At 45.1% G+C, this 25,091-nt stretch overlaps 1 protein-coding gene across 2 annotated transcripts; it reads right to left on the bottom strand.

Annotated features, from left to right (window-relative positions):
• Window positions 1–487: 487 nt before the first annotated feature.
• LETM2 (leucine zipper and EF-hand containing transmembrane protein 2) lies at window positions 488–24,114 on the bottom strand. 2 transcript variants are annotated; one of them, XM_072149263.1, is made up of 11 exons: window positions 23,913–24,114; window positions 23,397–23,461; window positions 21,738–22,110; window positions 19,947–20,090; window positions 19,407–19,547; window positions 18,007–18,210; window positions 16,740–16,859; window positions 16,483–16,599; window positions 13,128–13,214; window positions 4,094–4,194; window positions 488–3,736 (listed from the first exon to the last, which is right to left on the bottom strand). In XM_072149263.1, the coding sequence occupies exons 2-10, from the start codon at window positions 23,441–23,443 to the stop codon at window positions 4,105–4,107; spliced, it is 1,323 nt and encodes a 440-aa protein (XP_072005364.1). In that variant the 5' UTR covers window positions 23,444–23,461; window positions 23,913–24,114; the 3' UTR covers window positions 488–3,736; window positions 4,094–4,104. The 2 variants fall into 2 exon arrangements, with proteins under 2 accessions (XP_072005364.1, XP_072005365.1); XM_072149264.1 differs by having other exon boundaries at window positions 4,135–4,194; window positions 23,913–24,113.
• Window positions 24,115–25,091: the final 977 nt, after the last annotated feature.

Raw genomic sequence — 25,091 nt, 5'->3', positions numbered from 1 at the left:
AGCGGGGTGCCTTCCTTCTCTTCTGTAATAACGGTCTTTATATACTTACAGACCATTATGGCGCCCCCTGCTGTTCTTCCAACTCCCTCTCAAAACGCCTCCAGACGTGTCTGGTCCTAGTGGTCGCACATGCTCTGTAGCTTAGCCTCACCTTCTCTATCCTCCAGTATGGGGGCGGTACAAGGATTGCTACTAATGTAGGTGACAATAAGAATCGGTGACCTCTTGTAACTAGCGCCACACACTTAAGCGGGTGGCGCCATAACATGCATACACTGTAGTAATCTCCCAGAATGCAATGCAACAGGGTGCATTGCATTATAAAGACTGCAGAAACCTCCAACGCTAATGGTAGGCAGGAAAACTCAGCGCTGAATGTGACAGCAGAATAAAACTAAATAAAAAAGTAAAGTATTTGCAAAGTTACTCAAGTAAAAAGTTACTACAAAGCAAAAACAAAAAAACAAAAAAACAAAAAAAACACAGAACAGTAGAAGTCGCATTTTATTGTCATCTCATCGAGAACATGATGGCGCCTCCTAGTGGCCGGCGAAGAAATCACCTGTAAACACATAGAATAATGCACTATAGATGGAAGCAGATATTCACTGTATGTACAGGAATATATATGGCGGGTCCACAGGTCTGTACAGTGGTGGAAACCTGTAGTATTCACAAACCTATGTACATATATACATGGCGCACTGGTATATAGATATATCATCTGCTCCACTGCCCTCTATACACAGCACCGGAGATCCATAAGGAAACCCTTGGATCACCCATACAAGTAACCCCAGCATTGTGTAGGGCACTCTATAAGCTTTTCCTATAGGTTTGTTGCTCTAGAGAAATTCTATATTGATCTATATAGAAATTAGCTTCTCGGTGCACTGGGGGTGTGGCCGGGATTTCCGATGCAACTTCTTTGTTCAATGCAACATATTGATGCTCCACCCCTCTATGTAATGTCCCATAGAAATAGTGTGTAGTAGTGAGCTGTAGGCAGCCATTTGTATATATGTATAACATTTATCAGAACAACAGAAACAGGACAGTATAAAGGCCCTTACACAATGCTGTTAGATTTCAGAGCAGGTAGATCCTTATTAAAATCTACCATCAAAATCCACCAGGGACACTAACTCATAGATCCAGGCACTGTGACTAATGCAAATGAGATATCAGAGCCCCTCCGTGCTGCAGCTTCACAGGCTGTTACACTGCCTTGCCATCCCCCTGCTCACTCAGCACTCCCTTCCTCTGCCTGGTGTAATCTCGCACAGTGGGAGGTGGGAACTGCTCCTGCACAGTGTAACAGTCTGTGCTGTAGCTGTAGAGGGGCTCTGGCAGGAGACCATGGATAACAAATATAAGAAGATTACCACAGTCCCGGTGCCTGGATCTATGAGTAAGTGTCCCTGGTTTATCATGATGGTAGATTTCCTTTATAAATGGGTGCCATACACTTGTCTGAATTCGGCATTACAGGCAGAATTTAGTTTACTCACATTTATCATGACCCATTCCTGGAGAGGCAGTAGATCCTGAATAACAGGGGTTCTACACAAATTTTAAAAAATTTCAATGATCCCCACAAAAAAAAAAAATCTATTCCCTCCACAAGTAAAACCAGTGTATTGTAGGACCCTTTCTTATATTTCCAGATATAAAATTTTTTGGGTTTCCCAAAGATATTTACTTTCAGAAAAAAATTTAATTTTTTTGTATTTATGGTAAAAGAGGGTTCTAGATGCATCAGGGGTGAAGCTACATCTACTTGGTGCAACCATTTCCTTCTTTCTATACCGGTCCACACTTGGATTGACATCCTGTAATTTTGATGACCGCATCAACTTCAGTTTTGCCTTCTCATTTATCACTTCCCGCATTCCAGTTTGTTCTTAGCTTGAATTTGTATGTAAGTCGAAACTGTATATTTGATCCAGACAATTTTTTTTTTTTTTTTGCCTCAGTGACAATTGGAGTTTCAAAATATTTAGCTGTAATTGGACCAAGGATTATCAATAAAGCTTCATTACAGACACCTCACAGCCGATCATTGCAGTCTGGAACGATAGTAACATCCAGAGAGGTCACCAGAGGTCACAGTGGGATGTAAGATCAACTAGTGGTCGTCCGTAAGTCAGGTGTCCTTAAGAAGGGGACCGCCTGTAAATGTATAAAAATTTATTATGTCTTAATTAAAAAAAAAAAAAATTTCCATCACGATATTCCGAAGCCCATAACGGTTTCATACTTCTGTGTACGGACCTATACATATAAGGTGTCTTTTTTTTCTGCAGGACAAGCTGATGTTTTCATTGATACTATTTTGGGATCTGTATGACCTTTTGATAATTTTTTACTTGCATTGTTAAGAATGACAAAATGGAATCACAAAAAAACAAAAAAACAAAAAAAAAACTGTGTTTCAGACATTTGGAAGTTATGGTGTTCACTGCAACTATCCTTTTTATATTTTGATAGAACGGATATTTTAGGCTAAGGGAATATGTATCATGTTTTGATTTTTGTGTAAAAAAAAAAAAAAAAAAATTATATATATATATATATATATATATATATTATATATATAGTGAAAGGGGAGCAATTTAAATTTTTTTCTTTTTCAATTTTAATTTAAAAAATAGTTTTACCCTTATTTCAGGCCCCCCAGGGGTGTTTGAACCCTAGCACCTCTTATTGCTCATTAAAACTTCTCTATTGCAGTATATTGTGAATATTACTACAATCTTTATTACAGCCTGCCTCCAGCAACCTATCAGCCTGATGCACCTAGCATGGTAACCCTCACAGTCAGTGCTATATTATACAGCAACACTTGCCCTCAGCCAGCGAAACCTCTGCATGCACCCTTGTCAGAATAGTGACGTACAGTATATATACCTCATGATACATGAAGGGGTTAGAATACAGTGTAGAAATAATAAAAAAAACGGGTGCACCAGCAGACGTGGCTCCGCCTCTGGTGCACCAGGTACACTAAATTAAAATTTTATGTTCTGTAAAATGGCAGATCGCTGGAAAACAGGAGTAGGATATCCATACACCTTCTAAAGTGCACTGCATAATTTTTTTTTTCCCGGTGCTTTTTTTTTTTTTTTTTGGGAGGTGGGAGACTACCACCTTAAGTCCCCATTTCCTTTTTAGGAAGCAGTAGTGTGGCCATCTCAATGTGTAAATGACTACCTAGCACCAAACATGAAGCCTCGGCTACTTATCCAGTGCTGACGTATGACTTTAGACTCTGCTGAGACTTTGTGCTGTGCTAGAGGCAGAGAGAGCTGCTTAGTTGATGTGGCTGCTGCAGGTGGCTGACAGTCATCATACAAGTTAAACCTGCATAGTCCACATCGAATGCAGGGAAAGAGTTTTAGGGGAAAAGTGGGAATAAAAAATATTCTGTAATATAGAATCCACTATAAAAATAAACCTGAATGCACAAGTTGTGATTTGATAAATAAGTCCTCTGTGTTTTTTTGACACATTGTGGTAATTTTCCAAGTGGTTTGTACTCCAACCAGAACCTCACAGTCCATTATTACAAGCAGAGTCATCATGACATCACTGCTGAGGACCGCCTCCACCGCTCCAGCATCAGATCCTCAGGCCAACAGGAGTGGTCTGTATACAGGACATGTCCCGGTTCTGACACAATGGGACACGCAGATGCCCTCGGATCATGTTACACTCCGTTGGCGCTGGCTTTTGCCTGCGGGAACAAACAAGGGTCAAAAATAGGGGTAGCTGGGTTATGTACAAGTTCTCTGACAACTAGTGACATCACTAGATATGATGACATCACCGACATCTCTACCCATCTACGGAGGGGCTCTGGTAAACACCCCCAAGGAGCCCTTTAATTAGCATAATTATAAAAGTTGATTTTAGAAGGAAGGAGGCCATGGATAACACATATAAGAAGATTACCACAGTCACTGTGCCTGGATCTATGAGTAATGTCCCTGGGTTATCTACATGGATATTTCCTTTAAAGAGGACCTGTCATCCAAAATTTCGGCACTAGGTAAGTAAAGGCAAGGCGCTGGATTTCTGATGACGTTCGTACCTCCACAGACATCACACGGATTCTTTATTGGTAAGACTTACACTTTCTTTGGCCTGGAGTGTAGCATCTTGTAGGAGAGTTTTTGGTGCAATGTTTTCCTCCTGTAAGACAGTAACACAGAAGACACGATAAAATTTGGTGAAATAATGAATTTGCTCCATTTTCTTATGGGTTTGGATTATTCGTCTTTCACTGTGCGCCCCAAATGACATGTCTACTTTATTCTTTGGGTCGGTGCGATCATGGGGATAACACATTTATACAGGTTTTATAATGTTTTCATACATCTACAGAAATTAAAACCAAAAATTCTTAATTTTGCCGTATTCTGGCGCTAATAACTTTTTCATACTTTGGTGTACGGCGCTGTGAGTGGTGTCATTTTTTGTGACTTTTGATGACGTTTTCAATGCTACCCTTTTTAGGACTGTACGGCGTTTTGATCACTTTTTGAAAAATATAAAAAAATTCAATAAAATGGCAAAAAAGTGGAATTTTTCGACCTTGGGCGCTATTTTCCATTCCGGGGTTAAACGCCGGGAATAAGCGTTATTGTACTTTGATAGATCGGACATTTTGGGATTCAGCGATACCAAACAGGTTTATGATTTTTACGGTTTATTTATAGTTATATCAGTTCTAGGAAAAGGGGGGAGTGATATGAATTTTTAGGTTTTTTTTAATATCTTTTTTTAACTTTTTTAAAATTTTGTTTTACGATTTTTCAGAATCCTCTAGGGCAGTGGTGGCTAACCTATGGCACGGGTGCCAGAGGTGGCACTCAGAGCCCTTTCTGTGGGCAGTCAGGCCATCACTAGAGATGACTCCAGGTATCTTCCTGCAGTCTCAGACAGCCCAGGACTTGCTGTGCACAGAGCTATTTTGAAGTGACAGCTCTACCTGGGACTACTGGAGGGGACGACGGTGTGGACAGATCTGGATTATCATTGTAGCTCCTGCTCTGGCCCTGACAATTCCTCCTGTTTATGGGAATCTGGAGGGAAGCTACAATAATCATCCAAATTCCTTCTATTTTCTGCTTTATTGATGTCCTCAGGTGCTGGTATCAATTAAAGCTGTGACAGAGGAGGGAGTGTAAATCGCAAAAAAAAATTCTGTGTTGGCACTTTGTGATAAATAAGTGGGTCTTGGTTGTAGTTTGGGCACTTGGTCTCTAAAAGGTTCGCCATCACTGCCCTAGGGTACTTTGTCTGATTGATCCTACCATATACTGCCATACTACATTCATCTATTGATATGTACAAATCGCACATTGTAATAAATGGTGTGAAACCAGACAGGGGTCACGGGGAGTGACGATTCAAGCCAACATGGTGCCTCCGACTTTTTAATGGGGGTTAACACCCACAATTAGTTCTAGCACCAATCTCGGGTGTTACCGGTGGGTGTTTGCTGCAGGATGCAGAAAACGCTAATCAGCTATGGAGAGTGCTGAGCCAGTGAGCCCTCTCCAAACACCCCCAGCCAACGCGTGACGCAACTATATGTCACACATCATTAAGGGGTTAAAGGGCATTACAACACGCCGTGCACCTGTGTGACATCAGAGGTGAATATTTAGATTTCTGGTACTCTCGGGTTCTGCCCCATTACTTATAGGGTTACACATCATATACCCTGTTAGTCAAGGATATTTAAACGGGTTGTCCACTCTCAGTAAATATTTGATATTGTTGGTGAAATTAAAAGTTACACAATTTTCCAATATACTTTCTGTATCAATTCCTCACACGTCTCTACATCTCGCTTGCTGTCATTCTTTTTTTTTTTTAAAGTATTTATTTTTGCAATTTTGAAATTTTATACAATTAAAATAAACAAAATCGAAGAACAAGATTGTCTGTCACATATTTCTTTCCCCCCATTACAGGATTATTAAGCAACAGCCATGGTAACAGTCAGGTTCTTGCTGCGTTCCAAAACTACCTGAGGGATATTACACAGTAGATAACAGCAGGATACTACAGCCAGACATCTTGATACAACACAAATAACTATTGACACATAGACACACACACACACACACACACACACACACACACAGTCTCCTTCATCATGGAGAGGAGTATATATCACACGTGATTATAGGGCTGTATGGGGAGTCACGCACCATCTGGACCAGATGCGATCAAACTTCTGGGGACACTTCCTGTTGGCATACAGGGACCGGTAGTGGGGAATGACACTGTTAATGAGTAGTATCCATCTTTTTAATGGAGGGGGCTCCTGGTCCTTCCAGGTCATCACCACCACTTTTCGGGCGTAGTATAATACAAACCTAAAGAAAATTTTGTCATAGTGGCCATTGACAACTTCGTTTATGATGCTGAGGAGACACACAGAGGGAGACAGTAAGCGTGGGAAATCAAAGTGTAGATTTAGGAACTCCAGCACTTCGGACCAGAAGTCATGAACCCTAGGGCAGGACCAGACACAATGCAGGAAGGATCCGAATTCAGCCTGACAGCGAAAGCATAGGTCATTAGGCATTGCTCCCATGCGGAATAGTCTAGCAGGGGTGAAATATACTCGATGGAGGAATTTAGATTGGATCAGGAAGTCCCTCGCACTCACTACAGATGTGAAGTAGGACAGTTCGACCTCCCTCCAGTCATCATCCGACAGGTCCGGGATATCCTGTCTCCAGCGTTCATGGGCTCTATCAAACGGTCTGGACTTTTGCTCTTGTAGGAGAGCATAGCACTGAGTGAGTGGCTTAGGGAGGTCCGGGGTACTCATCAGAGTCTCTAGTTTGGAGAATTTCACTGTCAGGCTGAAGGAGCCGAATTGGGCTTTGAATGCGTGTCGCAGTTGCGTGTAATGGAAGCTAGCCGTATTGGGTACAGTATGTCTCTCCCTTATCTCGTTAAAGCTGAGTAATTCTGCTTCCGGAGATAATAGCTGGCCTACAAATTTCACCCCCGCCGCCCCCCACATTGTCCAGCCCGGGAGGGAGAGGAAGTGAGAAAGCCACGGATTGAGCCACAATGGAGTCGTGGGCGAGAGAGGGGGAGAGCTGCTCGGCTGCACCAGGGATTGTGCCCTACGCCAGCACACCGCTACCGTACGTAGGGGAAGTGGGGTATCAGATGGGGACTTGTATCTGTACAGCAAGTTTGTAAGGGCCTCGTAGGAACCCACCAGGGCACCAGCCAGTGCAGTGGCTGCATTACCCATGTCTATATCTATCCACCACTGGGCATATACTAGCTGGGAAGCCAGGTAATAAAGATATAGATCCGGGGCAGCCAGTCCACCCCTAGCCTTGGGAGCCTGAAGCAGCGCTAAACTGAATCGTGGGGCACTACTCTGCCAGTAGAAGGACCTGAGAATGCCGTCTAAGCGTTTAAACAGGCTCTTAGGGAGTAGTATAGGACAGGCATGGAAAAGGTATAGAAATTTTGGGAGAAAAATCATTTTAAATATGTTAATACGCCCGTACAGAGACAGGGGGAGATTGGACCAGGTTTTTAGGCGCGATTCCGTTGCAGCTATCAGGGGTGTGATGTTTCCGTATATGCCTGGACCTTGCGTGACACCTGGATTCCCAGATATTTAAAGGCGGACACCACCTGGACTGGGACGGGAAGGGAGTGTACCCCGACATCAGATAAGGGAAAGAGGACCGATTTGTCCCAGTTAACCCGAAGGCCTGAGAACCCCCCATAACGTTCTATCAGGGACAGAAGGGATTCCAGAGAGGGGCCCACATCTCCAAGATATACAAGTGTATCATCAGCATAGAGAGATACCTTTTCAATAATAGTTCCTCTAGTAATGCCCTTAATGCCCTCAGAGTGGCGGATCGCCACAGCAAGGGTTCAATGGCGAGTGCGAAGAGGAGGGGAGATAGTGGGCAACCCTGTCTAGTGCCCCTAGCCATAGGGAGAGTGGGTGAGATGTTAAGATTAGTCCGTACCCTAGCCTTGGGATCATTATACAGTAGCTTAACTAATGCTGTAAATCGAGGGCCAAAACCCATTCTAGGCAAGAGGGTCCATAAATATGTCCACTCTACAGAGTCAAACGCCTTACAATTGTCTAAGGATAATATAAACCCAGGGTCCGAAGACTTCTCTGCCTCTGCGATGTTCAGGTGTAGTCTTTGTATATTTATGTCAGTTCCCCTCCCTGGCATAAAGCCTGTCTGGTCCGGGTGAACCAAGGATAATATTACTTTGTTAAGCCTTGTTGCCAGAATTTTTGCTAGTATTTTTACATCTGAGTTTAGGAGGGAAATTGGGCGGTACGAGTCAGGAAGCAGAGGGTCCTTGCCAGGCTTAGGAAGAACTACAATAAGGGCCTCTCTCATGGAGTCAGGGAGGGAACCGCTGTCAAACGCATCGGAGTACAGGCTAAGAAGATGAGGGACCAGAGTCTCACAGTTATCCCTATACCACTCACCACCCAGTCCGTCAAGTCCAGGTGTCTTACCGGGGGGCAACGATTGGATGGCCAGTTCCACCTCCTCCGCCGAGAGCGGGGCATCAAGCTCCGATGATTGTGCCGGTGTGAGTCTCCAAAGTGGAAGACCATCTAGGAATCTGGAAATCTCGGCGGAAGAGGCGGACAATCTGGAGCTGTAAAGAGATGAATAGAATTCATAAAATACCATATTAATGGCCCGGGGTTCTGTGATCAATGCTCCGTTACCATTGATAATAGAGGGAACGGAAGCACAGGGGCGTTCAGCCCGCGAAAGATACGCAAGTAGCTTCCCATTTTTATCTCCAAATTCAAAGATAGACGCCTCCCTAGCTAGCAGGCGCTTGCTGGTGCGCTCCTTCACCACAGCTAGATGGTTCCTCTGCGCCTGAGCCCAAGTCTTTTTATTCCCCGGAGTAGGTTTCTCTAGATACTCCTTTTCTGCGGTCACCAGTGCAACCGTCAGCCTTTCCTCCTGCGCATTTAAAGACTTTCTATGGCCAGCTACCCCCGACATGAATGCTCCCCGCACTGAGGACTTGTACGAGTCCCAGACTAGAAGAGGATCAGGATGGGTTGAATGTACGTCCCAGAACTCGCTGTGCGCTGCCCTAACAGTACTCTGGACCGCTGGGGATAGGAGCCAGGCCGGGTGCAGGCGCCATAAGCGGGAGTCGCTGGGGGGGCCTATAAGGAGACTGATGAGCAAGGCGGAGTGGTCTGATGCACTGCGTGGGCAATAGGATACCTGATCAACGTGCTGCATCATATCAGGGGAGACAAAGGCCAGATCAATCCGAGAGAAGCTCTTGTGCACAGAGGAATAGAATGAGTATTCTCTCTCTTGAGGGTGTTTACTACGCCAAACATCGGCGAGGTCTAGAGAAGTGAGCCACTCGTTCAGACGGACCGAGCCTGTGTCTAGGCCGCTTGTGCGATCTAAGGAGGGATTAGGGACAGCATTGAAGTCACCAATACAGAGTATCGGACTTGGAGGCATAGCAGCCAGCTTACTGGATATTAGGTGCAATACAGCTGGATCAAAGGGAGGGGGGACATAGATAGACGCTATAATAAAGGTAAAGCCCCACAAGGCGCAATGTACGACCACAAAACGGCCAAAGTGATCCGGTGCTACCTGTATGACCTCTATGGGAAGCGCTTTGGATATGAGTATGGATACTCCCCTGGCGTAAACAGAGTAGGAGGAATGATAACCTCTAGCCACCCAGGCCCACTTCAGAGACAGGACTTTCTGACCCGTAAGGTGTGTCTCTTGGATACATACAATGTGAGGGGCTTGACGCTTAATGACATCTAACATCAGGGCCCTCTTGAATTTGGAGTTAAGTCCCCTCACATTCCAACTCATTACCTTAAGTGAAGACATCTTAGCGGAAGGGAAAGGGGTGTGGGGAAGACGTGAGCAACCAAGCATTCATCCTTTCATACCACAGAGACATAGACAGACAGACAACAGTGAGCATAACAAATATAACAGAACTGTACTAACAATCCCAAGAATACAAACCCCCTGTCTAGCACCCTAACAGCAGTAGTGTAGACCTATACCCACTAACAATCAAAGAGTAGAACAGTGGTCCCTAACTCAAGACAAACCTACACCATTTGTCCCGGGACCTTCAACCCTTAATATATAGATGATCAGGAGGTTATTAGGCAGCCATATTTTGCGAGAACCACAGAGGAGATAGGGGAGGGGGGCGGGGAAAGAGAGGGAGACGCAGGGAGGTAGTGGTAACAGGGAGGGGGGGGGGGGGAGGAGGAAAGGAGGTAGAGAATGGAGTGCCATATGTGGCGCACTGGTCACGATGACCAAAAAGAGAACGCAATCAGTCACAAGGTACATTTTGTGAGGCACGTAATATGTGAACAAATATTAAAAAACTGTAATAATGATCTGAGACCCCTAGATATCTTATCAAGACTAAGTCCAGCAATGTCATTGCATATCAGATAAAAGGATATGTGAGTCCAGTCACTCAGGAGGTGCGGGCCTTCCAGCAGGAGCCCGAGGGGCTGCATCAGCCCAGTGAAGTGCTTCGGTTGGGCAGGTGAAGAATCGAGTCTTCTGACCGTCCACAATTCGGAGCTTGGAAGGGTACATCATGGAGTATTTATACCCCTTGTCACGGAGACGGGCACGGACCTCGGTGAATTGTGCTCGCTGTTTCCTGACGGATGCAGAGAAATCAGGGTAGAAGGACACTCTGCTGTTGGCATAGAGAATTTCTCCCTTGGTACGGACAGCCCTGAGGATAGAGTCCCTGTCCCTAAAGTGCAGCAGTCGGGCCAGGAAGGGTCTTGGGTTGCCCCCTGGGGGGCCAGGGCGGGATGGCACTCGATGGGCCCTTTCCACTGTGAAGAACGGAGAGAAGGTATCTGCAGGAAGCATATTTTTGAGCCAATTTTCAAAAAAGGATACAGGGTCAGACACTTCCACTTTTTCGGGAAGGCCAACCACTCTGACGTTGTTCCGTCGCAGGCGGTTTTCGAGGTCGTCAGCTCTGTCGATGGATGCAGACATTTGGCGCTGAAGCTCTCTGATCTGTGTCGGCATAGGCCTCTGGACATCCTCCACCTCAGATATTCTGCGCTCAGTTTCGGTGATTCGCTCTTTAGCTTTATGGACATCGTGCCTTAATAGAACAAAGTCCTGTCGCAGCTCATCCACCTTGGTGACCAGTTTGGATTGGCACCCATTAATGGCCGCCAGCACCTCTGCAAATTTGCGATCCAACTCCGTGGCCGCGTCAGACGGATCCACACCCTCTTCATAGCTTACAAGCTGCGGCGGGCTCTGGGAACCTTCAAAGAGGGAGGGAGAGGAGTTTGGGGACCCCTGAGGAGAGCAGGGCTGTGTGCGGGAGAATCTCCCCAACTTTTTAGCAGCATTCGACTGTATCTGTGCAAGAACGGCTTGGGATGTGGAGCAATCCTGCGCATCCAGGGGTTCCAGGGACTGGAATGGAGGATCTTCATGGACGGATTCATCATCCGATGGAGGCGCAGACACCCTGGACGCTGCTTTGAGCAATTTAGCCGTCCTCCTCTGGTTACCCATGGCGTCTGGGCAGGGGGGGCCAGTGATAAACAATCGAGGAGCCTAGCGTCCAGTAATTAGCAGAGATACAGTCCAAACCCACGTGGAGTATTGCAGCAGGACTGCAAGGGTTAATATAAAACAGAACCCAGGAACAGGGGATCACTGGGAGTATGGAGGACTCAGTGCTGGGCTGCACAACTTGGGGTCCCCAGGGCAGAGGTGGGCAGCAGCAGGGGAATTACTTTCCTACCTGGTCCTGGCTCAGTCCAGCAGTGTCAGGGTTAACCCTGCGCGCCTAGGCCTCAGGCAGCGCAGGGGAGTCCCACAAGATGGCGCCTCCAGCAGGATGCAGTGCTGGCTGGAGCGCTGTCACGGTGCCTCCGGTGGTGGAAGCGGTGTTTCGGGCTGCAGGGGAGGAGGATGATTTCCCCGGTGATCAGAGCAGCGCTGTGTACCTGCCGCGGTACCGGGCGGCTAGGATCGGGCCGCCGCGCTGGTCACGTGGCCGGCTGCAGGGGAATGCCGGGGAGCGGTGCGGAGTCCACAGCCGCCTCAAGATCGGTGCCGGTGGACAGCGGCAGGTGTGTGGGGCACAGCGGAGCAGGAGGGAGCGGGCACAGGTGAGGGATGGCTGCCTATACGGGGAGATGGAGTGTCGGGTCCCGGGAGCTCCGCGGCGCACGTCCACTCAGTCCGTCATCAGGCCACGCCCCCCCTCGCTTGCTGTCATTCTATAGGAAGCTTCATTGATCACTTCCTGTGGATAAACAGCGGACCCTGGTCATGTGATGTCACACAGGTGCACGGCTCATTATGTCCCTGGTCATGTGATGTCACACAGGTGCACGGCTCATTCTATCCCTGTTCACGTGATGTCACACAAGCGCACAGATTGCCATTTCCCTGTTTATGTAATGTCACACAGGTGCATGGCTCATTATATCCCTGGCCATAAGCGTGCACACAGGTGCACGGGTAGTTCTATCCCTGGTCATGTGATGTCACACAGGTGCACGGCTCATTATATTGCTTATTATGTGATGTCACACAAGTACACAGCTCGCCATTTCCCTGGTAATGTGATGATGACGGCTCGTTCTATCCCTGGTCATGTGAGGTCACACAGGTGCACAGCTCATTATATCCCTGGCCATATAAGTTCACACAGGTGCGCGGCTAGTTCTATCCCTGGTGATGTGATGTCACACAGGTGCACGGCTCGTTATATTGTACAGCTCTAATTACTCTTTGCAATATAACAAGCCGTGCACCTGTGTGACATCACATGACCAGAGACTGGCATTTATCCACAGGAACTTAACAATGAAGCTTCCTATAGAATGACAGCAAGCGGAGATCCCTTCAATCACCAATTAAGGATACATCAGCCTAGAGGGCCAGGAAGTAGCATATCACCCTTATACATCTTTAGCACACCTAAATGTCAATACATAGTCAAACATTTCTTATGTATGTGTAGAATATACTGTATAGAAGAAAGGTAAGTAACCCGGTCATTACCTGCACATCCTGTATTACCGGGGCCGGGTCTATCAGCGTCTCCTTAGAGTCTGTAAGTTGTGCGGGTGGAGAGCTGCTCTTTGGTTCCTGTCAGAAATATTGAAAATATCATTGTACAAGGCTCATTGGGATATAGGTTAGATACATTATCTGAAATCCCACAAGATACCCGACACCTTAAAGGGAACCTGTCACCAGGAATGACATTTTTGCTGAAGACAGGTTCCAATAGTCTATGCTATGCTGATTTGACAAAATGCCTTTGTCAGCATTCTGAATCATTTCAGTAGTTTTTTTCACATTATCTGGCTCGATGCCAGCAGTATGTGGTGAGTGTCCGGGGGAGGAGCAGCATGTGTGTGCCTGTGTCTCCTCATACACCATCCCCCTCAATGCTGGATGTGTGTGAAGGAGAGGAGAACGAGACACAGGCACACACCTGGCTGCAGCTGCCAACCCCCCCCCCCTCATCCCCGGGACTCACTACATTCTACTGGCAGGGAGGTAGGTAATGTGAAATAAACTTATATACACTACTGAAGTGATTCATAATACTGACAAGGCATTTTTAAAATCAGAATAGCACAGGCTATTGGAACTTGTCACTAGCTAAATGTAACATTACTGCTGACAGGTTCGCTTTAATGCATGGTGGTCTGGCTGAGCATGCATGTGTGCAGAAACACGGATGATAGGTAAATGTTATCTTCTAGGGTACAACAGGATTGGACATGGTGACATCTAAAGTTGAAGTTCCATGTTGCCATGTGGGGGGGGGGGGGGGGGGTGTTATTAGGCCCCTTATATAATAGGAAAAAAAATTAGCAGGTTTGGCTGGAAATCAACTAATACGGACGACCCTTTAATTGAATGAGGAAGCAGAAGAAATATATAGGTCTGAAACAATAGACTTCTTTCCTTCCTGCTTCATTGTGACTAATCAGCTAATCCCTTATGTAACAGGATTTACATCTCATTATGGATCCTGCAATTCCAGACTTCTGCTTTTTCTCGCTTAAAGAGCAAGTAAAATCATCTTTGAAGTGAGATGTAGACTGGTTGTATAAAGTCAAGGTGGCGGAGATTTAACACTCAAGTCAAGCTCTCACTTCCTCAGAAAGCACTCATCACTGTAATTGATGGTCCTGCACCCACCCAGATTTCCTGCAGTCCGATGCACAATGTAAATCACAGAGGAGGAGGCTCAGAGCTCCCCTCCTTGACTCTTGTGTTGTATAAAGTCAAGGAGGAGGAGATTATAACACACGGGTCAAGGTGGGGAGCTCTAAGCCTCCTCCTCTGTGATTGACATTGTGCACCGGATTGCAGGAGATCTGGGTGGGAGCAGGACCATCAATTACAGTGAAGGCGGCTTTCTGAGGAAGAGAGAGCTTGACTTCAGTGTTAAATCTCCGCCACCTTGACTTTATACAACCAGTCTACATCTCACTTCAAAGTTGATTTTCTGGATGATGCCACCACACTGGGTCATAAAAATAACAAAACTAGAAGGTGTTATGCTGCCTGACAGTACTCTAGAGGTGGTTTATTAGATCAATTGCTGATGACAGGTTCCCTTTAAGTACTTGTATCACAGATAAAACCCAGTGACCGTCTATGAGCAACCAGACCCTGTTCATCTTATTCTCCAATTTGTACAGGGGTAGAGACAAGCAGCTGACCCCCCACAGGCTGAGAAAAGCAGCTAATATGGCTTTCAGAAACATACAAATTTTAGGTCATTTATAGAGTATTGGTGAGGACAATCCGAAAACATGATTAGTATGCATGGGATAGTTGGGAGACAATGCAGCTTCCTAAGATACTAATCTATGCACAGATCGGATCTTGCGGGCGGACACGTGGTAATTATCGGGACTGGGGTTATGAGCTTGGTATTAGTAGCACAGACAGGTGCGCCAATGTCTGCGTGATTACGCCTGGAGCGGTAGAGTCATTACAACAATGGATCCCTTCATACAATGATAAGACTGGAGAACAGATCTCACAGCAGGTGAGTACAGGGGGGGGGGGGGCGGGGGGATTCTTTATCCCTTCAAATAAATGTGGCTTAAAGGTAAGTATAATTACAGCTGCAGGTCACCAAGGCCTGACACAGCCCCCACTCACCTATGTGAGCAAAGGAAGCCTACTGCAGGACTATCACTCCCATCATGCTCTCATGGGATAACTCCATTCACCCTTAACCCCTGCCGATTTTGGCCTCAAGGACCCCATTTCTCCCTGTATCACTAGAAGTGGTTATAATTTTTGGAACGCGTTAACATATCCAGGGAAATAAGTAGAAAAATTTGGATGATATATTTAGGTGTTTAGTTATGAAAAAACATATTGGGAAATATTTCGAAAGATTCTCCATTTTCAAAATTCTCTATTGTTGAAGCAGATCGTCATGGCACCCAAATTCATAACTTGCATTTCCCAAATGTCTGCTTTATGTTGGCATGGGTTTATGAGGGGTTATGGGTTATGAGGCTTAGAATTTGGGTGCGATTTTTGGAAAAAAAAAAAAAACACCAAAACCTTCATTTATATGGACCTGCTTAACTTTCAATTGTAAAAAAAAAAAAAAAAAAAAAAAAATATATCACTCTGTCCTCTGAAGGGATCTCCCAAGGTTCGGGAGATCCCTTCAGCACACAGAGCTATTTTCACTGACCGGGCAAGAGGCCTTACTTATGTTGCGTCAGGTCGAGCGCATGTCCTCTTGCTCCAATTAACGGTATCTCAATGCTGGAACTTGCTGAGCACGGTGCTCCAGTATCTCTGGCACTCCCATTCACTGTCCAAGAGAATGTCGGGGATAGCAGCAGTTTCCAACAATAGCATAGTATTTAATGGAGCAGCAGGACACATGCTTAACCTGACACTGCATCAATTAGAGAGAGATGGCTCCCTATTCTCTGGATTGCCGCGGGTCAAAGCAATTTGACCCCCCCACGATCAACTAGTTATTCTGTGGATACCAATCAAACTTGGGATAACCCCTTTAAGAGGCTCTCCAGTTTTCTCAGAAAACCCCTGGAGTGCCGGGATAGAGACTCCAAGTTGGTTTGCTGACACTACTGGCCGGGTGGGAAGTATTGCAATCTGTGCTGCTGAGGGCAAAGACTGTGACCCCTGTCCCAGCGATTTTGCCAAGAAAATCAGGAAACCACTTTAAAAAAATATACATATTTTTGTTCCTACTAGAGGACTTGAACATCATATCTCCTGATCAAGCACAAAATACAGAACACACAGAAATAAGAGACTGTAGATATTTGAAATTAACATCATTTTCCCACTAACAGTTGAAGCGTTTTTTTCCTGTACAGCTGAAGTCCTCACTCACCTCGGGGGTCTGTTTCACGGGCAGGATGGGCTTGGGCTTGACATCGGTGAGATAGAGGGCTCTGGAGAGGAGCAGGAGGGAAGGGGGGACGTTCTCCTTTAAGTGTAGATCCAGCCACTGGGAAAGAGAAGTGGAAAATTATATATATATATATATATATATATATATATACATATACATATACATATACACAGTACATATATATCCGGTGACACAGCAGCACTCCGGAGCGCCGCACGTTGGCAGGACCATCATACCTGCTTGACCTGGTCTCGGAGCTGTTCTTCTGTGAGGCCCAGAGACCTCATCCCTCGTATCCTGCTGGCCGCCTGCAGCTCAGCCACGGTCAGATTGTCCACTCCTTCTTTTGAGATCATCTTAAGAGAAAACAGACCATTTCTACCAGAGTGCATGCATATGGGGGTCTCATCCACATCTCCTCTCTGTAGCTCATAAGCTGGGGGGGGGGGGGATTCGGTTGTAGCTGCAGTGGTAGATCCAACACGTTAAAGAGCGTTAATCCATCCGTTAGGGACTACATTCACATGGGCCACTTGTGGACCCTTAATTTCTGATCACTGGAGGATCAGGAATTTCTTTAGTGGGAAAGCTCCTTTGGTTACGGAGAAGCTCAGTCAGCGATGTTTGGGACACTACCATCACAATCCATCATGATAAACTAGGGGCACTTACTCATTGATCCAGGCACCGTGATGGTGTTAATCTTCTTAAATTTGTTATCCTTCTTAAATCAACGTTTAAAATGATGCTAATGATTTACTAGAGCCCCTCCATGCTGTAGCTTCACAAGTTGTTACACTGTCTAAGCCTTCCCCCTGCTCTCTCAACACTTCCCCCTCCTTCTGCTTGATTTCATCTCATACAGTGGAAGGGGGGGGGGGGGAAGATATGCTCTGCACAGTATAACAACCTGTTACGCTACAGCACAAAACAAATTGCATCACACAGCGCTCCAGTATCTCTGGCACTCCCATTCACTATCCATGAAAGCATTGGCGCTGTTCTCAACAATTTCCAACACTACCAAAGTATTAAATGGAGCAGATAGGCAGATGCTCAACCTGATGCTCCATCAATTAGAGAGCTGGCCCCCCCATTCTATGAATTACTGGCGGTCAAAGCAGTTTTACCCCCACCACTCATTTCGATAGCGTGGTATTTTAAAAGGAAGTAGGCAATAGATAACAGATATAAGAAGATTACCACAGTCACGGTAATTAGAAAGTCTCTCTGGTTTATCATGATGGATTTTGATACCAGATTTCATTGCCCGGTGGTCCAGGGTTATCCTCGCCTCGTTCCGACCCCTACTTCATCTGGATTAGCGCATTCAGAGCTTAGGTACATGGCCGGTGTTGCCTTGGTCTGTGTTCCTGCCTTGGTGTTGGGAGCTTCAGAGACAGATCCCCGGAGACTCATCACTTGGCTACTCTTTAAGTGCCCCCTGAACTTTAGAAAGGGTCAAATGTCTTGTCATACACATTGCATGGAGCAACCTCCTACCTCATCATCGGCCTTAATAGAACGAAGCTTCATGAGCAGCTGGAAGCGGAGTAAGTTATTGGTGCCAATGGGCGGCAGTTCCAGCAGTCTGCACAGGGCCGCCAGTTGTGACCTCTCCAGGTGCTCCAGGGTCAGCTCATCCTCAAACAGCTTGGAGAAGCGCACAATCTCCTGTGTGGTGGGATGCTCTCCTGTGACACGCACCTGGAACACAATGCAATACCAGACAAAGCCTGTGACTAGAGTGGCGCTGTTCCTGGATTGGGCCAGATCTCTTTCTATATATACTATGCTGAGAGCCATCATCCTCTGAAGCTACAGTTCCCAGCATCCTTAACTATTCACAGAATCACCATGAAAGCGACTAGAACCTACAAAGACTTATAGTCACACAGGATCTGGACTACCAAAGCCTAAACCCTTTGTTGTTATATAACATTATATTATTCTTCAGATGTCAGCATTGTGCTGTCCCTCTATTATCCCTCTTGGAAATTGAAATCTTTTCTGACGTGTGACTGCTAAAGGTATTTTTCAGACTAAAGCCGCTTTCAGACGACCGTATATGGCAGTCGTATGCCTGGCGGCTTGCAGACGGTGGCCACAGAAGTGATTGGTGCACAGCACATTACACTGAGCATACATGTGGTCACCCCACCGTGCCACCAGCTCAAAAATAAAAGATTAGAGAGTGCCATAAGTACGGCCATGGGGCACTGATTCCTATGGAGAGGGAGGGGTTAGCAGCGCTCATCCCTCCACCTCTCCAGCCGAACTAATAATGAGCAATCTTAGGGATAGCTCCTCAATATCAGACCAGCTCCCTCCCCACAGATCAGCTGATAAACAGAGAATGGAACAAGAAGCAGACAGCTCCGATCTCTGTGTAGTGGTCAGATAAGGTACTGCAATTCAACTCCCTTTATTTAAATTAAAGCCAAGTTTCAGTGACCTGGTTCGGACACTATACAGAGAATGGCGCTATCTGCTTCTTATTCCATTTTCTGTATCAGCTGATCCGTGGAGGTCCTCGGTGTTATACCCCACCTGATCTGATATTGACAACCTAATTTATCTATAGATTATCAATCAACATTGAGAGGTAACGGTGTCAATTTATCATACATTTCCATGAGGAATAACAGAGAAAGAGCACAATGCAGTGTTGTAAGGAGTGATGCTACAGAAAAGTCATTTTTTGGGGGAAACAGAAACTTGAGGGGTGCAAACTGTGTGGTCGCAACAGGGCCAAGAGACCTAGGGGGCCCATATGCTGCACCTTTCCTATATGAGAAGGCTAGTACAATAAACAATACATTGTAATTTGAGGCCTGACAGCTTCAAGTTACACCACTGAGGAGGTGGCAGCTCTTCTTAAAGGCAGTGCAAGAAAGACAAACCTGCTGGACATAGGAAGAAAACTGCTGCTGTCTGTCTGCTCCGGTCTCCGCCTTGTTCCTTCGGGCCATCTCCGAGATCGTCTCTTGTAGGAACTTGGCCATCTCCAACTTGGCTCCCAGCTTCTTCTTCATCTTTTCCTCCTATGGATAACTTACAAAAATTAATCTTATGTCCTGACCCTTATATGCACCTATGAGATCATTGCTATTAAATTGCTTCTCATTGAAGTAACTTCTTACTTATAATGTGTATGAGACAATATATATGTCTGAGAACTAGAAGCAGGAGCCGTCATTAAAGGGCTTGTAAAACATGTCTGCTTTCCTGACCACAAGTATTCCAACTAAGCTCCATTCATTTGTGCGGAGCTGCAATACCAGTACAGACCAGGGTCAGATGTGGCGCTATTTTTGGAAGAGGAAAACCATATTTTCAATTTCCAGAGAGATTTCTTTCAGACTGATATACTCCACCCAAAGTCTTTTAATTTTCCATATCCAGAAATAACACTGAGGTGCTTTTACACATTATTTACCTACCTTCTTTGTCTCCGATTCGAATGTGGAAGGTAACATCTCAGGGAAGAGCTTGAGAAATACCGGCAGCAGAAACTCCATGAACGGGACTATAACAAAGACCATGAAGGGGACGAGCCGGAACAGGTCTGCGCACGTCCGCATTAACTGGGGGGACAACAAACACCCATCGCGTCACATATGACAAGAAAGATAGCAAGAACTTCTACAGTATCTATTACTCCAATGGCAAATCCAGACACCCCTCACTTTATGATATAAATATGTCAAATTGTTATGCATTACCAGTGGGTACAGAATCAGCCTCCTTACCCCTCTGGCAGATATCTGCATTGTCTATTCTTACCTCCCCAGCAGAGGGAGTCTTCTCAGCTATACTGCCATGTACTGCAGAGTCTCTGCTCCTCTCCTGACAAGCAGGACAAGAAGCTATTCCTACTGGCTCCTCTGAAGGAACCAGAGATCACCATGCAGAGGCCTGGATATAGGGGGAAGTAACTGAGCATGTATGTCCACCAGTACTAAACGCAGTAGATGGACATGTACATGAACACTAGATGGCGCCATAAAACACAGAAGTAGTCAAGGGGATGTCCAATTTTCTCTTTGGATTACATGATATGCCACTGGTGGGATCTTCACATATCAATGGTTTTCTGTGAGCAAGCGAAGCAACAAGTTTTCAATTCTGTTGCAGCGCCACCCCAGGGCAAACAAAGAATTACACATGTTAAGTCTGCGATTCTATTAAGCCTGACCTTGAGACATACAACTGTCCCCTTAGCTGTACTGTTGCAAATTTAGATGCTTAGGGGATTCAAAAAAACTGGAAGCCGTGGCTAGTCACTTACAGGCGGTCCCCTACTTAAGAACACTCGACTTACATACGACCCCTAGTTACAAACGGACCTCTGGATATTGGTAATTTATTGTACTTTAGTCCTAGGCTACAGTGATCAGCTGTAACAGCTATCACAGGTGTCTGTAATGAAGCTTTAGTGTTAATCCTGATTCTTATGACAACCCAACATCTTTAAAATCCAATTGTCACAGAGACCAAAAAAGTTCTGGCTGGGATTACAATGATAAAATATACAGTTCCGACTTACATACAAATTCAACTTAAGAACAAACCTACAGACCCTATCTTGTATGTAACCCGGGGACTGCCTGTATTTGACTACAGGGTTTTCTGGAGGCTTCCAAATATCTGAGAATTTGAAAAGCAATGGCACAGTTTCTTGTCTCCAGGTTTAATAGAAGACAGGATGGACCCAAGTGCTATACGGGGAGTTTGCACTCCTGGGTTGGTACTAAAAGTGCAGAATTTAGTCAGAACTAGATAGAAATCTAGCATCAAAATAAAGCATGGACACTTACTCATAGATCCAGGCAGTGTGACTGTAACCTTCTTATATTTGTAAGCGATTCCTTCCAAAATTGACATATAAAATTATGCAAACAAGCCTGAAGTGCTCTGGGGGTGTTACCAGAGCCCTTCATTGCTGTAGCTTCATGGGCTGTTACACTGCCCCCCCCCCTGCTACCTTTGCACAGTGGGAGGGGAGTGCTCCTGCACAGTGTTAGCTACATTAAGGGAGGGCTCTGGTAATGCCCGAGAGCCTGTCTGGCTCATTAGCATAATTATAAAAATTGATTTTAGAAGGAAGGAGGTCATTGATAACAAATATAAGAAGATACCACAGTAAAGGCGCCCGGATTTATAAGTGGTTTGTCATGATGGTAGATTTTCCTTAAATCTAATTAGGAATACAAGTGTGCCTAGTAACGCACCCGTCTCCTCTCTCTCCGGGTCAGCACCTGCCCATGTAACAGCCTCCACACCATGCGAGCGGCCACTTTGGTGTCTATCCAGAGCAGACGGAAGCCGTGGTAGAAGTGTTTGATCTCATCCACCACTCTTTGACCTATAGACTTGCGTACGACCTGTGGTGACTTCTCAGGTTCTGGTGTTGGGGGTTCTGGGGGAGGTAAATTCTGCAGCTGTAACATGGAGGTGTGGAAATGCCGGGTATTGATGGTTGGGGATAGGAGACTTGTGTGCGTCGTACATCTGGACACTGGGGACAGCCATCCATTGTGGTGGTGGTGGGATAAGGTGGAGTAGAGAGGACAGGTGTTCTTCTGGAGGACAAGACGGCAACTCCTGTGAAATATGGATCATACCAATCAGATTGGGTCACTTACAATACAACATATACAGCAACAGATGGATAATGTCAGTGTATAGGGTCATAGTTTACAGCATTAGTGGTGCCCCGAGTCTGGTGAACAGCTAAGGCGGGATATGGTCTATAAGATCAATCACGTCTGGGCTGGAAGGGGCTTTTCTTCAAGGGTTTTTCCATAAATAGAAGTAAAGGTCAGTTCCCATCTGCGTTTTGGCTTTCGTTTCGCAGTTTCCATTTAAAAACAGTTGATTAATGGATATACCAATTTCATTGGTGTCTGTTAGTATCAGTTTTTATATCTTCCGTTAGACATTCCATTATTTGAGCAGGTGTAAGGAATTAACAGAAACGGACAAAAAGCAAGGTATCCGCTTTTTGGTTTTTTAAAAATAAATCTACCATTTGTTTTTATGCAATTTAAACCAACCATACCTTGAGAAGGATGGAGCTATTCTGATGCAGAAACTTAGTTCAGGGAATAAACAAGATGAGTGGTTTTGCTCAGAAAACTATTATAAAATTCAGGACCTTGGGAAAGCTGGGTGCATACTGGCTGGTAAGTTTCACAAATCTTACTGAACTGTCCAGACAGAACTAATCAAACTGAGCTGGATGACTCATACACAGCAGCTGCAGGATGGTGCAGCAATTGATTACTTCTGTCTGTCAGGGACAACACTGTGATGAAGTATTCTGGGCTTATGCTGGGCAGGACAAGGCTGGAGCAGTGCATAATTAGGGTAAGAGGAGAAGCGCGGAGTCAGTCAAAGGAACAAGAGAGCCTCATTATCATAATTTTATAATTGTTTTTTCGGCAAAACCACTCGGTTCAGGGATAAACAAGATATGTTTCTGCATCAGTGTAGCTACAGCATTCTCAAGGTATGTTTGGTTCATAATGCATAAAAGAAAATGGTAGGTTTCCTTTAACGGATCAGTTAAAGGTATAAATAAAAACAAAACAAGAACATGTACATGCTCAGCACTGGCACTCGGGTAGCGCCAATACTTCTGGTTTCAGACCCAAAAGTTTCCGGGGTTATGGGACCTAATTGGCTTCTTTGGGACGTCACTTACTCCTTCACCTTTGGTCCGAGGAGGCCAGTTACTAAATGTAGCGGATCCTGAGATCATATACGGGGAACACAGGGTCCGAAACTGAAAGTACCGGAGCGACATTAGAACCAGGATAAGGATCTTTTCTTTTCCTCATCCCGATGCTTATTGTGAAGGTGAATGTGAGCAGTGGCAGCAATCTTACCGAGATGTGAGAGAAGCCAGGACAGCGCTGCAGGGGTAGGTGGCCATTTCTTCTGACTTTTAGTCCTGTTGAGACAAAAAAAAAAAACCATCACAATATTTATTATCAGAGACAGATCCGATGACCCCAATGCCCACCATGACTTCTGCCACAAGCCACTAATCCTCCTAGCAGAGGGTATTGTCGCAGGTGTATAGGGACCCCTACTTACGATGAGAAGGGGGTAGCGTGTGTCATCACAGGGGACACATGGGGGGGGATGTCTGCTCTTGTCAGTTACACACAGCGCCCCCCTCTTGTGATCAGTTGGGACACTTGACCCCTACACTCTGGATCTATGACCTCCTTCAGAGGGTCACAGAATAAAGCAGTAGCAGGACCCAACTTACAGCTGTGACACTCATTACATATAGAGTCATTGTCCTTTACTTCCTAGTGACGTCACTGCCCTGCCAGTGACCTCACCTGTCACTCTGTGTACACACAGTGCGGTACCGCAGCGTTATTCAGTCATACCTCACTAGGCCTGAAGTCCATTTCTCGGAATATGAGGGAATTGCTTCCTCCTGTGTCTTCTCCCTCTTGAGTCCTGGGTGTCTCCTCCTTCACTACTACTGGGCCACAGCCATCAACAACCAGGCCACCGGCAGAGGCGTCTCAGCCAATCACAAAGCGCTTACAGCGTTCACGGCCTCTTTTCTAGACCAATCGCTGACGAGTAGGGGAGGAGCATCATAGGTCTGAAGATGAACCAGTGACGTCAGCTCTCTTGCCCTCACTAGAATTGGCTTCAATGACTGTACTGCGCATGCTCAGAGAGGACGGACGGCCTGCTCATAGGACATTGCTCTCTAGTAGGAATAGAACCGGTACCTGTCATTGTGGACCGAGGACGCGTGTGGAATGTAGTCACATTGTACAGCTGTGTGACATAATATTCATAATATACCGCATCATAATAATATGCATAGTAAGAACAAGTATAATAGCGATAACTATAGCAATCACAGTAATAGAATGAGATAAGAGTAATAATAATACAATAGTACAATAGTATACGAATAGTCAACATCTGAATAATAATAATATTAATAATAAATATTAATAGTAAAATTATAATCCCAGTAATATAATGTATATACTAGTAAGAATCAGAATAATACTAATACTTATAGTGTATAATGTTTAATGGTAGTAATTAGAATAATTTAATATAATAATAATAATATTCATAATAATGGTCATATTATGTATCAAAGTAGTAATTGTCATCCTGATAGCAGTAATAACATAAAGCCTCAATGTAATACAAAAATAATAGAAACGGAAAAGTCAATAATACAGAAAAACGAACAGAAATGTTGTAATTGAAGTGTATAATGATAGTAATCATGTATATAGCCATAATATAAGTGATGTAATGTAATAAAACAAACATTGTAATAGCAATATCATTGTACGTAGTATTAATAAGGTATAATAGTGATAATGATTTACTGCATTATAATAGTAATATTCATAATAGTGACAAATAATAGCAATAATATGATTAAATAATAATTTATGTAATATTTAAAGTAATTTTTTTTGAGGGGGGGGGGGTGGTAGTCCACATGGAAGGTAAAAAAGAAAATAGGAACTTTATTGCACATCCGACTAGTTCATATCTGATCAACTTCGTATATACTTCATATA

The sequence above is a fragment of the Engystomops pustulosus genome, chromosome 4, assembly GCF_040894005.1.
Source record: "Engystomops pustulosus chromosome 4, aEngPut4.maternal, whole genome shotgun sequence".
Lineage (NCBI taxonomy): Eukaryota > Metazoa > Chordata > Amphibia > Anura > Leptodactylidae > Engystomops > Engystomops pustulosus.
The sequence above is the reverse complement of the archived record's forward strand: the minus strand, read 5'-3'. Positions and strand labels throughout refer to the sequence as shown.